At 40.3% G+C, this 16,599-nt stretch overlaps 2 protein-coding genes across 2 annotated transcripts in view; one reads left to right on the forward strand and one right to left on the reverse strand.

Annotated features, from left to right (window-relative positions):
* The window catches only part of SLC39A10 (solute carrier family 39 member 10), a 336,276-nt gene that overhangs the window by 62,929 nt on the left and 256,748 nt on the right, over window positions 1-16,599 (reverse strand). The window lies entirely within an intron of this gene.
* HECW2 (HECT, C2 and WW domain containing E3 ubiquitin protein ligase 2) overlaps window positions 12,663-16,599 on the forward strand; it is a 102,692-nt gene continuing 98,755 nt past the window's right edge. Inside the window, exon 1 of the mRNA XM_030241912.2 lies at window positions 12,663-12,978. Within this exon, the coding sequence (XP_030097772.1) occupies window positions 12,687-12,978 (292 nt within the window). The 5' untranslated portion in view covers window positions 12,663-12,686. The remainder of the gene's footprint in view (window positions 12,979-16,599) is intronic.

Raw genomic sequence — 16,599 nt, forward strand, 5'->3', positions numbered from 1 at the left:
TTACCAAGTCTTTACTCAGCTCAATCAAAGCAAGTCCTTTGGTTTAAACACACCAAGGTCACTTTAAAAACATGAAGGCACAACACAACATGTAAAAATAAAAATAAATTCCCCAACATAAATAAGTGTAGGAAATTTAGGCCTCCAGATGAGATTGTCTGAAGTTCTGTTTATGTATTTGGTGGTACGTGTGCTGGGATTTCTTGGCTGTATTTATAAACACTGATTTCAATCTTCCGTTTCCTGGGGCTGTAGCACCTACGCCCTGGGGTGGATGTATATAGAATTGTGGCGTGTTCCTGAATGTGTACACCCTCCTCCAGAACTTGTGCAGTCTTTATTAAAATCCTTTGTTCATCTGTAACATGACTCGATGTTAAAAATTAATGTTAAAATCCCATCAGAAAATTTGATGCACTTGGCACAACTTTAGATTTCCTTTCTTGGTGGAGTGCCAAAGTAATGAGGAGAACATATTTATTCTGAAAATGAAACATTAAGATGAAAAGATAAAGATTTAAGTAGTTACTTTAGGGTTTTTAGGTAAGTCTAGTGGCTACAAGTGCTGCTGGTTGCTGTTTGTTAACCAATGCAGGATTTGATTCTTTCTAAACACAGCAATTGCAGATGGGCCTGGGCTGCGAGAGACCTGTGCCTGTTGGGAGATGGATGAGCAAACTTTGCTGCACATTCCTGCAAGCCTTATGGCAGAGGGTGGAGCTGTTCAGAATCTTTTATGCCAAGATCCCAGAGGCTGGGAATTTTTGTGGATTGATGAGGGCCAGCGATAGCAAAGTAAAAATGTGCAGTGAGAATCCTTTCAGCAAGGGTCCATTTCTTTGCAGGATGAAGATGAATGAAAATTGTACAGCCTGGAGAAATCCTGTGATACACGGCTCTATTTTTAGCTCTACTTATTAAGAACTCATGCATATTTAATAGTAAAAGTATTAATTCATAATAAGCCTCATCTTTATATAGCCCACTTTGTATTGTTGTCTTTTCATTAATTGTTCATTTAGCTTCTGAAAGATTTCTGCTTCATTTACTGCAGAAACTGAGGAAAGCAGCAAAGGCAGCCGTAATCCCTCAAGGAGAAAAAAAATACAGCACGTGCTGTAATTGCACGAAATAATGAATTGTAAGGTGTGCTTGGAAGGAGGGAGGCACGGCTGGCGATGGCTTTGGTGCCTCTAACTCCTCAGTGGTCTGTGCTCTAGCACAAACAATTTCCTCATCTCAAGAGCACAGACCAGACACAGCCAAATGGACCCTGGGATGCATTGTGAGTGATGAGGGCGTGGTCCAGTTACCCCAGGAGTATCTTTGTCAAAGTGATGCTCCTTAGGACTCTTAACTGGTTTTCTCCTCTCTTGTGTGTGATTACTGGATTGCAAACTGGAAATCAACAGGCTGTTAAGTAGGGGAAGTTTTTTCAGTCCATCTCTCTTCCTTTCTAGTTGAGATTTAGTGTGTGTCTCTGAGGCTGTTCCCTGGCGTAGCCTGCATTTCCTCGGAGCTCTTAGCTTTGAGGAGAGAGGAAATTTGTATGGCATGGAATATGTCAAAATGTCCTACTGATGTCTTGCAGCACTCAAAAAATGCATCTTCTTCTAATAACCTGTTGGTGTAAATTAAGTAATCTGACTCACACAGCTGTGGAAGAGGTTTTATCCAGAGCACAGTAACTACTTACCAATCTGACTTCTTTTTACTGAAATGATAAAGTGTTCTTTTTCTTGAACTTTTTCCTTAAAATTATTTTAGTGAAAAAAAAATAGTAAAGCACTTGGTGCATAAGAGTTCTGACACAGTGTTTCAAGCATGAAGTTCTGACCTAAAATATATTTTGGAGGAAAATCTGAAGTAGGACATAAGACTGCAAGCTTCATTCTTTAAAAAAAGTTATTAAACTTCAAAATGGTACTATTTTGTGGTTTGTGAATGACAAAACTGTTGCTGTTAAGCAACAGAAGTGGTTTGGTTTAGAGCTTAAGTGTTTTGAGTACTAAAAGTGATTTATCCTGTAAGCAGAGAGGGTAGTGTCATCAACACCTTCATAAACAGCCCTGCTGATTTTCTGCCTGGATTTATTTAAGTTGAAGATCAGCATATGTGTTTAATACAGACAAACAATTTTTTTTTTTTTTCTTATTCTCGGCTCTCTTTCTGTGGATTATAAGGAAATGATTTAAAGAAGGTAGAACAGGTGTTTTTCGGAGGAGGAATCTTTAGGGCTTTCAATCTCTACAGTTTCTGCAAAGATAGCATTCATAGCTGTTTGATTCTCTGCAATATTTCTAACTTTATACACTGGACACCTTAAGTTGACCTTGAAAAGCTATATATGAGAAACATAATATTGGCATGTTTTCGGTAGTGGCACCTCCTCCTTAAGGACATTCTTGGAACAGTCAGCAGGCCATTGCTTTTGAGCTGGAATAACCATGACCATCAGGTCTTCTCCTCTTAGTGTCAGGGATGCCTTTGGTAGATATTTTCTTAGTAGAGTTTCATTCATTCAGAAATGCTGACAAGCAGAAATGTTCTCGTGTTTTAATTCAGCCAAAGAGTCTCCCCAAATCTTTATGGAAACGCAGGCTTTGTGGGGGGAAGATTATAAGTGGCAAAATAATCTAAATTGAAATATCAAAAGGGTAAAAGGGGCAGAAGGATGGAAATTCACATTTATGCAGACAGCATTTATATTCACTCCAGCAAAATTTGTCAATTCTTAAAAATAATTGTTTCCTGTTTTCCTCATCTACTGATTGTATCTACAGTTTATTTATAAGACTTAGGTACACAAAGCTTTTGGGTTGGTTTTGTTTTTAATTTTCCTTTGTTCTTTAAGGAGACCAATTGAGTCTTTTTTAAACATCTTCCAAGCCCACATTATGATCAGTTTTACCAGGCTGGAACTTGAAAAAATGGAGAATCAAGGAAATTGCTTTGCCATGGACTGATGGGCACCCTTTTTTTATTCTACTTTTGTTGTCTTAGATAGCAAAGGTTCTATCATCATCATAGTACAAGGATTTCATATTATCAGAGCTTCATACCTTCTTGATGTTCCTCACGGGCAGCTCCTCTACACACTGACTTCTCCAGGTCCTCACAGTAATCTGACTCTCCTCACTCCTCTTTCCTTACTCTTATATAGCACTAGTTCTTATTGATTGCAGGTGTGGCCTGTTAAGATCAGACCCACCTCCAATCTTCAGCAACTGAAACAGCTGCAACTCATTGGGGGACAAGATCACCCTCTACATACTTTAGTCTACCAACATGTTTCAGTTACAGAATTCTCAAATTTGCAGTCAGTTGATGCATCTTTTGCACAAAGAAATGCCTTTTTTCAAGCCAATAATACCCCTTTGTGACAAAACTGAATAAATAGCATCATGAATTGAAGCGTGTGCTGCTTTGAGAGAAACAGCATTCCTGTGTTCCCTGGAAACGCAAGAATCTCTGTGTGAGAGATGTACCTGCTCTCTGGTGGTTTGTTACCATTTCAGTGGGTGAAATCAATTTTATGTGGTAGAAAATTGAGCTCAAACAGGCTTGAAAAATGGGAATGCCTGTATTGGATTTGGGCTTGCATGGATGGAACAATGAATGTTCATTCATATTCATTGTATGTTCCAAGGACTTCCATCAGCACAGAATGGATTTCCAGTTAAAAATTGAATTAAAATAAATGTATAGAAATGCTTGTTGCATATCTAAATATAAATATACCAGGTTTTAATAACTGCTAAATAAATGCTTAAATCAGGCTCTGTTAATTATCACTAAAATACAGCTGTCATTCAGGGATGTGACACTCACTGAATAGTTTCTGCTTGGGTAGTGGTTGCAGAGACTTGGAATGAAACTGCAAAACTACTCTCATAGTAAGCAGTAAATAATTGTGCTACTTCTTCTGTTAAGTGCATTATTTTATAAATGGCTTTTTGAATTGTGGCTTTTTTGGCCTGGCAGATTTCCTTTCTTTTTTCAAAGGAATACATCTTTTCTGGCAAGCTTTTTGGCATTGTACTCTTTCTTCTGGTTCTGTGTTTATTTCCTTTCCTGAACAGGCAAATGCTAAGTTTTTATTTTCTGCAGAAGTTCTGTATTTTAGTCTTTACTGTCCCTTGTGGAAAAAGCCTTGGGAGAAAACTTATAATTGGATAACTGTTGGCTGTTGCTCCTGATGTTCTGGAAGTCCTAAAGACAGGAGGGATTTCAAGACAGTTGAATGGGTTACCCTTTTATTTTTTTGTCATTTATAGGTTCTTGCAGGCTTTCACATATGTAACTATGAGCAAATATTATAGTTCGGTCATAGAATAATTGAATTCTAATTTTCCCATCCTCTGACAAAGGAGCTTCTCATAGAGAATAAAATCTCTTTCTAGTATAGACATTTGAAGGGCGCTGTATTTTAGATGGATTGTGTGACCTGGCATCAGAGGTGTAAACGGAGAGCAGCTGCATCAGTACTTGAAAGGAAATTCTTGACTGTAACCAATCAACAGCAACTAGCAGCAGATAGAGTGGTGTCATGGACACTCAAGATCAAAGTCTGGCAGTGGGGATTCTAGTTTTAAAGTTTCTGTAGAGTACCATTGCATTGTGAATTATCCAAGGCCACAGTTCACAATATGCAGGGTTTAATGGCTACATGGCTGTACCTCAAGTGTCTGCCTCAGCTGTGAGCTCCACTCTGAGGAGTGCTGCTACAGAAAAGATTACTGAAATGAACAAACTTGGTTAGAGTAGTTGCCACACCAGGAGGAGGTTGAGGAGGGCTTATAATAGACATGGAACATGGCCCTGTTGGCTATGAAACTGCCCTATAATCTCCAGTCAAATTTTGTTTCTTATGTGAGTAGTCTGGAGGATAGGATCCTATCTGGTATGTTTAATTTAAATTTATGTGCAGTTCTTTTATTGCCACTTCAGTGAAAGACAGGAATGAATTTTAGGCAATTGACATCCTCCTGTATGTCTGCAGAGCAATACTAAGATACATCTGCAGGCCAGATGGATCTCACAGCCTGGCAGCTGCAGCAAAAGGGATTAGATGAACCCTCTGTAACCCCTTCCTTGCAATTCCAGACAGGTTATCCAGGCTCTCAGTGTTCAACCCCACAGTTCATGTGGCTGAGTTACCTTGAAATGTTTTAGGGCTTCTTAGTTCACCTGAGCTGTGGGGACAGTATTGTGGGGACATGGGACATTTGTCTTCCTTGACCACAAAGTACATCAGTAAGTACCCTCCAAAGCTGGGATGACTGTAGGGTGCTGGGCTATGCATATGTGTATGAATCTGGGCATGCATTTATGACTTTCACTCTTTTGACCAGTGTGCTGCGCTCCAGTTTGCTCCATGCTGAAGCTTTTGGCTGGTAATTAATGCAGAAAGTTATACTGAAAGCCCAGTGCCTGGTGGGCTACTGGGCAGGGTGTGTGGACCTGTCAGAAATAGGCACAACTCTGCAGACTTCTGGCCATGGTATCAGGCTTGAGCAGGAACTTTTGGCTGCTGTAAGGAAGTTGCCATTGTTGGGTAGAAGATGGAAGCCCTACACAAGCAGCTAAGGTCATGTGAGAGTGACATTTGTTTCCAGGTAGGACTCACTTTACAAATGAACTGTAGGGAAATCTATTCAAATAGATACTCTATTACATACTGAATGAATTGAGCCATTCTCTGGCCAAATAATGAATGGACTGTTTTCTTAAAGTGTATGTTTATGCTGAACTATATGTTTTTTTTTCCCTTAGGGTAGATTTTCAGCCAGTCTAAATTATATGGTGGTTTTGTAATCTGAGCTGATGTTTAACATCTGAGCTGAGTCACCAGGTTTGACTCCAAAGCAGACTGGAGATGCATGCACACGTTCTTTCCTTTTTTCCTCCCTCTCCTGAACAGCAACATCCTTGTCAAATTACAGTGCAGTAATTTTTAGCTTTACTTTAAAACATGAGTCCAGTTTCCAGAAGTTGCTAGTTTTGATTTCCCAGCAGTGAGTTCAGAGGATGAGTTAGCAGACTGAAGGCAGAATTCTCTCAGCACATTTTACTCCCTGCACTGCTCTGAGCAGGGCAACAAGGCAAAAGGACTTCCCAACAAAATTCTCTCCTCTTTTGTTTAACTGCAGCTTCCTCCACAGATCAAGAGAGAGACTGGTTTTGGTCCTCTGAACGATTTTTTGGAGGACCTCTGCCCCTTCCCCTAAGGAGGCCAGCTCCCTGGCACAGCCAGCACGTCATTCAGTCTGGCGCTCCTGTGGGGATCCTTTGAATGGAAAAGTGAAAACATCTCTCTTGGGAGAAGATCTGCAAAGTGCTGTGTCTTTCAAGATGCTGAAGTTGACCTTTTTGGCAATTTTCTTGATTAAAAAGGAAATCTGTTTGAAAGATCCTGCACGTATAGGTTTTGTTTATGGAATCTGGGAAATTGATTAAGTTCTTTCATCATCATTGCTTCAGGCTGAGCTGCTTCTAAGAGTGTCCAGTAATTGTCCTATTAGGAAAGTCTGGGGGGCTTTGTTGAAGGAGGAAGTAAGCAGATCAGCAGAAAAATAATTTTTCTGAATTTTACTTGTCTCTGTGCTTCTGAAAAGAACAATTTACATGTCAAGACAGTTACTATCCAATTAATTTAAAGCTAAATTAAAGCAACTTTTAATTTTATTCCATTTAAAAAGAGAGATATTAAAGAATATTTAGTATTTCAGCTGTATCTAAGTCCTGTGTCAGCTGTGATGGTAGCTTCCAATAATTTTTATTATCTTTCAAGAGCTCCCCAAATAAAAGTAATATCCAGAAGTGGCTGATCAGGGAAAAACAGTGAAAACAAATTTACTGTCAAATGTGTAAAATAGAAGAACTGGAGTGAAAAAAGAGAGATGTCTTCTTTCCCTTTTAATATTTCTGATATATCCTGAGTATCCTTGTAATTAAAAAGAAAAACGGTGTCAGAAGTGTAATGATTTGATTTTTCCAGTTGATGACATCTCTCTTTTGATTTTTATCAGATCACAAACTCTCTAGGATTTCAATGATCACTTTTTGCCCTGGGCTTGTTTGTATCATCTACCTGCATAAATAATTATTTGAAACATGCAGACCTAATGAGCACTCAGGCATTCTAGGGAGCAATACTGAACAGTTAGGATTGTATTTTAGCTGTAGGATCTCATTCCTTTCTGCCTGCTGTTGATGCTCAGAACTGTGCAGTTGTGTAATATGATGGTAGTTGTATTTTGGAAGTACTGGATTTTATGATCTACTGGAATAAAATTAAATTTCTACAATGTGATACAAGTTTGTTAATTAATGAACTAAATAAGCTCAAAGATAGGATATAGAAATGGTCATGTAAGTGAAAAGGCTTTATTACCCTCTCTTTGTTAATCAGTAAAGAAAAACAGAGATCCTAAAGAACTGATTTTTCTTGGCTCTTGAACACTGTGACAGCTTTTATATTCATCTTTATCTTGGTGATAGAATAGGAAGCATCCAAATGTGTTGGCTTAACTTAGATCTGACAGAATGTTAGCTAATGGAGAAAAATCCTCCTAATCAGTGAAATACCTTCTGAGAGAAATTCCATTATGTGGAATGCAGAAAACTTGAGTAGAAATTCTTGGAAATGTTCCACAGGAACAACAAGAAAATGACATCTGGGCAGAAGGATGAAGCTTTTCTCTCATTTTGTCTGCAGAGAAAAGGATGCTTCATGCCAGCTTTATCTGATGTTATTATTTTGTTGCATTTTTATTTTATTTTTTCTTTTTTCATAGACCAAATCTGCTATCTGAATTAGCAGAATACAGGCCTGAAAGGAAGCTATTGAGTGAAAGAGCTATCCAGTTAATCCCTTTGTCTCAGGCCAAATCAGCTCCTGATGATCATGCTGAGTGAGTAGCTGGTGAGTTTTACTGGGAAGGGCCCATCTGTCCTGCTGGCAGAGGTGCACAGCAGCTCTGGAGGAGAGAGAAGCTCTTCAGTGCTGAGGCAGGGTAAGTGCAGAGTGGTGAAGCATGCAAGTGAGTCATGGTTAACCAGCACCCAGCTGCACAGGCAGGTTTTGCAGCCGACAGTGATTTCTGACTGTTCTGCTTTTGCCAGAGTTTCTAGCAGCTTTGAAGCCAGTATGGGGACTGGAGTTCTACCTTATCCCAGAAAATATGCTATTTTTGTGTTCTATGCAGAGAAGGATCTCCAAATTCTAAATTTATTCAAGAAGCATTTTCTCAGCCCCTTTTAGCTCAGACAGATGGTCAGTGTGAATCTTATACTGTAGTGTTTATAAATCTTTGTACTGAACAAAGCAGTGTCACCCAGTGTGTAATTGGAAAACCAGCATGTTTTCTGTTCTTTGTATTCTTAATGTGTTCTTCGGCCTGTGTAATTATGGGGATTGCTTATCTCAGCATGGGAGAGGCATTTGAGAAATACACACCAAGCATGATCTGAATGTGTCCAAAGGAGAGCCAGAGAGCTGGTGAAGGTCCTGTGAGGAGGGGTTGAGGGAGCTGGGGGTGTTTAGCCTGGAGTAAAAGAGGTTCGGGGGGAACCTTATGGCTCTCCACAACTTCCTGGAAGTAGCTGGGTGTCAGTCTGTTCCCCCAGGTAACAGGCAAAAGGACCAGAGGAAACGGCCTCAAGCTGCCCCTGGGGAGGTTTACATTGAATATTAGGGAAAATTTCTGCAGGAAAGGAGCTGTCAGACATTGACAGTGCTGATGCTGTGTTAGGTCAATGGTTGGGCTGGATGCTGGTAAAGATCTTTTTCAGCCGAAGTGATTCAGTGATGCCGTGAGCGGGGGACTTTTGGGTGTCAGTGGGGCAGTCTGCTGCCCGTGTGTCACACAGCTGCGGAGCGCTGCCAAGGGCAGGGAACCTCTGCGAGCAGCGGCGCGGCGCCCCAAGGGCGCAGCGGGTTAATGAGCGCGGCCCCGCAGCGCCTGAGCCCAGCGCGGAGCACGGGCCGTGTCCGCCGGGACCGGGACAGCCTTGCTCGGGACCGGGACAGCCCTGCTCGGGGCCAGCCCTGCTCGGGACCGGGACAGCCCTGCTCGGGGCCAGCCCTGCCGAGCTGCTTCACTCCGAGTGCTCTGGGAAGAGGCTGGGAGCAGCACCCGTCGGCCACATCAAAGAGCGCCACATAAACAAGAAATTAATCCCTGCTAGGAGTAAGATAAACAGGGCAGCATGTGAACTTAGGTTTGTTTTGCATGGTGGGGTAGGATTTTTTTTTTTTTTTTTTGGTTATTCCTGTGCTGGAACTCTTGGACTTCCATTCATGGATTTTTTTTAAACTGTTGAATATTTGACTGTGTGAAGTGGCCTGACATTTCTTTTCAATCTCCTTTAGTGAAAAAGGTTGGGCGAGAGGATTTTTCCTATCTGTATGTTGTGTAGTAAGTGGAGCTATTTCCCAGTTCTAGTCCCTCTATGATTAGTAATTGGGGAATATATTTAGATAGAAATAATCCTGAACTTGGGCCACTTAGAGATTAAGAGGAAATCAGTTCTAGTTCTCTCTAAGCTTCTTGTCAAGTACTGAAGAAAATGCTGTGATACGGATAAGCAGCTTTGATACAGGTTTCACTTTTCAACTGAAATAGTTTGCTAAAGTTAGTATCTGCTGGTTTCCTGAATGCCTGCATTTTCCTATGCTTGTAATTCAGGTTGAACATTTCAGTTTGCCTTCATGAAACAATATACCATGAAACACATGGCCAGCTTGGTGTGATACTCACTGACATCACTGCTCTGACCACGTTCAGCCTGAACGTGGTCAGAGCTGAACTTTCATGGCAGGGCAGGTGCACACAGCTAATCCTGGACATTGTCTTTACAGCATAGTCTGGGTGCAAATGCTGTTTCAGTGGTGCTCAGCAGGAACTGAAGGTGGGAGGATAATTCTTATTTTCAGTCTACAGTAGGATGTATGTGTTAATGTTCTGTTAGTTATTAGTGACAGACATCAGGAATTGTTAACCCAATGAACTAATTTCTTTTGTAGGCAGGAAGGCACCGTGTAAGGTTTTCATCTCTCTTCTCTGTTGGAAATAATTGAAGTAATGTCTCTTTTTGCCCTTCTATCACTTCTTATGGGTTGGGTTTTATGGAAATCATCTTTTCCCCTTTTACATATGAGTGTTATATTTCTCTCTTTAAAAATATTCTTAATTAATGTCACTTTGAGATACTACATAGCAGAGTACTATCTGACATGAGAGCTCCTTTGAGGGTCCCTTTACAGTCGCTTCTAATGATTTAGAAGATGCTGTAAAAACAAGTCCAGAATTATTGGAGGGTTTGTCTTTTTTAACCCCCAATAGGAGTTCATTAACATGTGAGTTTAACTTGTTGGTTGCTAATTGATTTCAGTGGCTTTATGTGGTTTGTTTGGATCACACTTGGCATTATGAATGGGATCAAATGAGTTACCCAGTGTTTAGATTCGTGGTTTCCTTTACTTTCAGAAGCTAATGTGTTTCACCAGAGTGAAAGCCATTGGGACTTAGGAAAATGGACTGTTTCAAAGGAGTAAATTTGTTTCTCAGGCTATTTTCATCTCTCAAACTCTGCCATAGTCCTGGCTAGTACAAGTTAATTCTCATGTGTCCTTAACTATAGATGAGTTTGTCCATCTGCCACATATAAATTTTCAATATGTTCCAACAAATGCCAGTTCTGCCCTAGGTACAGTGTAAGACTGCTGCTGAAGGAAATTCCTTCATCCCTTCTATTAAAACTTTGCCTTTAATCTGTAGTCTGCCTGCACAACACTTATTTTGCAATGATTTTATTGCCATAAAACCACTGCATACAGTAGCTCAAAAAGACATAAATCTGTATCCGTGGGACAGAAGACAAGCTTAATAGCTCTCTGTCAGCCTGTTAGTTAAGGCTGCCTGATCTGGTGCTGAGGCTGTGGTTCCAGGCAGGAGCACGAGCTGCTTGCTGTGGTGGGCAGCCTCAGGAGCAAATCAGGACCTCCTGACTCAGGGATAGAACTCTCAGTGTGACATTGAACACTTCAATGTAGTGTGTGCTGTCACATCACAGGGCTGATCCCTGTGTGTTTCACTGGCTTGTACGGAAGGTGGTGGCTGTTTCTTACCAGCCTTTCTGGTCTCAAAGCGCTCTGGGATTTTCAGATTTAGTGAATAAAACTTTGCATAGAGAAATGAAATACTAACTTGCCTGATTCTGATTTAAAATGGCCCTTTTAACCAAAGTTTCCCTTTTCTCTCTGACCCTTATGTCAGGGGCAGAATGTGCAGGAGCATGGTAGAGAGGAGGTAGTGAACCCTGCTGACGTCCAGCACCAGAAATAAAATGAGTATGCAGCCAAAATATTCCTCATGTCAGGAAAGACTGTGTTGTGTACTTTGTGAAGTAAATGTGGTTGTCTCTGTGTCACTTCTGTATATGTAGAATTTTTGAACTGAATTTTTGTTTCCTTCCTTCTCTGCATTACTTGATGCTGAATCATATACAGTGTATGATATACTGCACACAACTGGATAAGTTGAACTTTATTTTTCCCCTCTGTTAGTTCTTAGTGTTTCAAAACATCTCTCATTTAAGAAAAGCTGAAAAACAGCAGAAACTTTTTTTGTATGCTTGAAGAGTTCATACACTGAAATATTGAAAGGAAAACTGAAGATGAGTTATGGTTTATCGCAAGTTGTGAGTAATGTGAGGGCTTCTTTACAAATGATAGTAATTTAGATGTAGTAATGTAGACAGTAATGGATAATGAAACACAAGTTCTGATTCTGATGTATTGTGTGATGATATTGGCATGGCCCTTTCAGGGAAGGCACTTCAGTGAATTGTCTGCTCAGGACTGGAGGAAAACAGTCAATGACAGCTCCTTTGCTGAGGAAATTGCCTTGAATTTCTAAAGCCTCTGTTTTGTCATGGATGGAGAAGGACAACAAAAATTTGCACAGATGAATGGACTAATTGGATATATATCTGTAGTCTAAAGTACCTCAGTCAATGGTTTGACATGTTTTTGTATGGCATAGAGGACCTCAGAAGCTGTGCTTTGTAGTTTATAAGATGAAATCCTTACAAGATGATTTTATAGTAGCATAAATCTGGGATACGATATTGCTGCTGAAGTATGTCCAACCTTACATCCTATCTTTGACACTTAAGTCATACTGATCACACAGTGCATAGAGAGCATTGTTGAAACTACCATAAACATCATGTACTGCTGGGATTTTTGTGGTAGAAGGCAAGTTCATGATGTCTTTGCTCCTAAGACTACTTCACTCTTAAGTCCACACTTACATTAGCTTTGTTACTGAGTCTGTTCTTTTTTCATGGATTGTGTTGGACGATTTGCTTTCTGCTGTTTTCTGGCTTATAAGTGTTATTTCATGGTGTATGGCTAACTCCAAATTCTGTTGTAAATGAATCGTGGGGTTTTTTTTTAATGTACAGACACTCAGTTCTTTGCAGTGGTGGAGCAATGAAGAAAAAGATTGTACTCAGTCTGTTTCAGGCTTCCGTGGGAACATTTTTGCACTAATACTTCTCCATTTAATAACTGACTGAGTCACCTCCTGTCTCACCTAAAACTGCCTTTTTTCCTTCGTTGTGCTAGATCTCTGAACAACAACTTTTTTACGTGAGTTGACAGCAGTGGAGAGGAGATGGCCAGCTCAGCCCGAGAGCACCTGCTCTTCGTGCGCCGCCGCAACCCGCAGCTCCGCTACACCCTGAGCCCCGAGAACCTGCAGAGCTTGGCCTCTCAGGGCACCATGCCTGAGAACATGAACCTGCAGCGGGCCAACAGCGACACTGATTTAGTGACCTCGGATAGCAGGTCTAGTTTGACAGCCAGCATGTATGAGTACACCTTGGGACAGTCTCAGAACCTCATCATTTTCTGGGATATTAAGGAAGAAGTAGATCCAACTGACTGGATAGGACTTTATCACATAGGTAAGTCAGAATTGTGTTGTAATATTTCTGTGTTTTTCTTGCTGTTTTACCACTTCATCTTTTCTTTTCTGATATGTGTTCTGGCATGCTACAGAATTAACCTGCAGATAAAGCTGAGGTACAACTGCAGAAAGTTGCCTTGGGCTCCTCTTTGCTTTTCTCCATGCAGTGAGCATGGAGAAAATGTGATTCTAATTAATGTAGATCTGGTGCCACAATGACCTGCTAGAAGATGAAATGTGTTATTCTCAAACAATAAATATGCATACAGTTGTCTGGTTACACCTTTGCTGGTGGCTGGCTTACAGACTGGAAAATTTGAAGTATCATACTCATCATGGAACTTGATGTGATTACAGTCCAATGCTTATACATTATCTTGGACAAGTAACCTCTTATCATTTGTGAAAAGCAACATTATCATTTGTAAAAAAGTCTTTGATTTTGTAGAACTGAAATAGCATCAGTTCTGAAGGAGCAAAAATTTCTCTTTATGAGGAATTCTTGTAGAAGGAAATCCTCTCCAGAGAGTCTTCTGTGTGGGTTTCTTTGTGCTGTTCAGGCTGTTTCATAGGAGGAGCTGGAACGAGCTCAGGGCTGCCATGCAAAGGCCTGTGGGTTATGTGTGCATTAGCAAATAATGTGACTCCAAAGGGGTGGATCAGTAGGTCAGTTGGTGCTAAGAGCACCAATAACCTATCTGGGTTGTGAATTTCCTCTGTGTTATGTTCAGTCAAGGATGCAAACATCCCTGCTGCATGTGTGGTTTGGAGCTGGCCACAGGACAGCCTTTATGTCCCTGCTAGGGAGGGAGCACAGCCAATACCTGGAGCAGCACATGGGGTTTAGTCGCCGTCTCAGGAATCACTTCATGTGCACTAAATTTAACCAGTGCACTGAATTTAACCAGTGCTCACTGAGTGGGACTGATGGGTTCATTCATTCCAAAATTGTGCTGCTTCTCTGGACCTAATGACTCATGTAGAGAGAATGGTCAGTTCAAATTGCCAGAAGCAGCTATAGCAGAAACTGATGGAGACAGTTCTGACCACTGAAGTTATATCTGGCTGGGACTAGGTGTAGTGCAATGAAACAAGCCTTAGTAGGATTTTTGAGAAGTACTTGCTGTGCCACCTTTTCCCAAGATGTTCCATCTCTGCATCCCTTGATGTTACATTCTGTGTAGATGCTGTTTCTAGTTATCTTTTTTTTTAGTCTGATATTTTTTTCTAACATTTCTGTAGTTCCACAAAGTGGGCATTATTAACTTGTGCTGTTCCAGTGCATACCTGGCTATAAAAGCTGTATTGGAGTTGCTGCATAAGCTGCAATCTCTCCTGGAACAAACTGTGGATATGCACTAACTTTTAAGCCTCCTAAATAAAGTGTCTCCATAATAAACAGGAGTGGATCTTCCCAACAGCATTAGCAGCTGAAGTGTGATCTGTGCTGTAAAATGCACAGACTGCTAAAGGAGCTGAAACATTCTAATTTAAATACATTGAGAGCTTAATCTGCATAAAGGTATAACAGTTTTTCTTGTTGTCTTTTTATGGTTCATAGCACTTCATTGATTCAATAAGCTAAAATGCAGCATCCCTGTAAAATTCTTATTGGTTCTTACTCTAGGCTGAAAGTGATTTTTATCTTATTTTCACGATTATAAAAATATTTCTACATTCAGTCTGTTGAGTCCCTAAAGTACAAAAAAGCATTAAGTTAGCACAGGGTAAGAAACTTTTAAGGAACACCCAAATGTATGCCTTCTTGGGCCTAAACCCCCCCTTATACAACTATGATTTTAATTTACTTAACTTTTATAGCCACAGGTAAGGTAAGTTAAATTCTGCAGGTATAATCCAGGATTTTCCATCCTTTATGTTAACAGCTGTGAAGTACCTCCAGTTTCCACTTACTCCTTTGTAAGCTGAGGACACTTCTTATTTTCTCAGGAGAGGCATGCTAGTTGGTGAAGATTTTTAAGAATAAAAGCTCTATTCTCAAACATGTTATTAAAATTTATTGTAGTTGCTTGAGGTTCTCCATCCTGGTCTTTGTTTAAAATGAAAATTATTTCATTTAAGTCTCCCCTTGGGCACAGGCTTCTGAAGGCACTGGGAATTGTGTGTGGTCACTAACACCAGGCAGCGCTGGGGCTCTGCCAGCTTGCTGCTGTACCTCCAGTATTCCCCCATGTCTTCTAGTAAAGCACCATTTTTCAAGGAGCTAGGAGCAGAAAAAGGCAAATATTGTGCTCTTGTTTTAAAACCCAAAAGCACAGTCCTATGGCTTATTTTGTTAGTATTGCTTGTACAATTAACTGGCATGCAATTTTGAGAGGAAAAAGTTGTTAATTCTGTGATGAGAAGGTGAATATTCTAAAATGGGCATCATTCTGAGCTCAGGCATTTGCACAGAGAGATTTGGCAAAGGTCTGAAGCAATCCAGGTACATTTTCAGCTCAAGTTAAGTTTTGTAGAGTTACAGCCAGTATAAAAGGAATTTAAAATGGAACACTGGAAGCTGTCTTGCCTCTTCATTCATTGATTTTCTCAATTAGCATGTTCCCATTAGTTTTCTATAATGAGAAGGAAGTTCTGTGCTTCTGAGTGTGGTTTTATTGCTCAGTTAGAACTGCAGTGGCTCATGAGGAATCCCACCAAAGTTCATAACAGAAGTTTCTTCATAAGAGGCTGAGCAGAACCCACAGCACACGATTCACCCAGCATGGACTGGTGCAGTTGGTAACAAGACTGTCAGCAATCAGGGTCACTGCCTCTGCTGTTAGTGCTTTGCAGGTGATTGATTGGATTTCACTAGGGAACAGTAGATGTACAACTTTCAGTGAAGGGTTTGGCCTGCTAAATAGTTGTGACAATATATGTTACCTTTTTAAAATGAGAAAAGTCCAAGGGGAAGAACACAGAATCATCTTATTCTGAAGGACTGATTTTTGATTTTTTTTTTTTTTAAGTGCATGTGAATATTTTTGGGGGACTTCTGGTTATTTTATTTTTAAAAAAGGAAGGAAGTCATAAATGAAAAAATACTTTGTAGAAAAGACTGTGTTTTATGAGACATCAATTCACGGGATACTCCTGTACAGAAACTTTCATTCTTTCATGTTTAAATGCAAGGAACTGAACCTAACTTAAATATTCTACATAGCTAAATTCATGCTCAATTTTTATAGAGTTTCACGTTTTAAAGAATGTTGTTAAATATATATGTGAGTTTGTTCACTTGCAAAAGATACTTTTATCTTCCTCAGTTTCATCAATGTGCATGTGAAAACATGGCCAGTTTTCTTGCTGAGGAACAGCTTTGTATGCATGTTCTTTTTCTTTCCCCGTGTATTCCTAAGGATTACCAGAAGAAAAGTGTATGTGAGGGACATGGTGTATTCTGTGAAGGCAAACATCCTTTTTCCTGGCTATTTCTGGATTTGTACTGGCTGAACTTTTAAAAGTGTCAGTAGCACTTCTGGAACAGTCTTGTCCATCAAGTTTTGTTGAAGCAGCTTTCTGTCTGCAGAGGAGACGTGTGGGAGTGCAGCTAGCCCAGCTGTGAAAGCACAGAGGGTCCCAGCGAGGCTGCCTGCAAGGCAGGAATGCTGTTTGC

This window comes from Serinus canaria, chromosome 7 (genome assembly GCF_022539315.1).
Source record: "Serinus canaria isolate serCan28SL12 chromosome 7, serCan2020, whole genome shotgun sequence".
Classification (NCBI taxonomy): Eukaryota; Metazoa; Chordata; class Aves; order Passeriformes; family Fringillidae; genus Serinus; species Serinus canaria.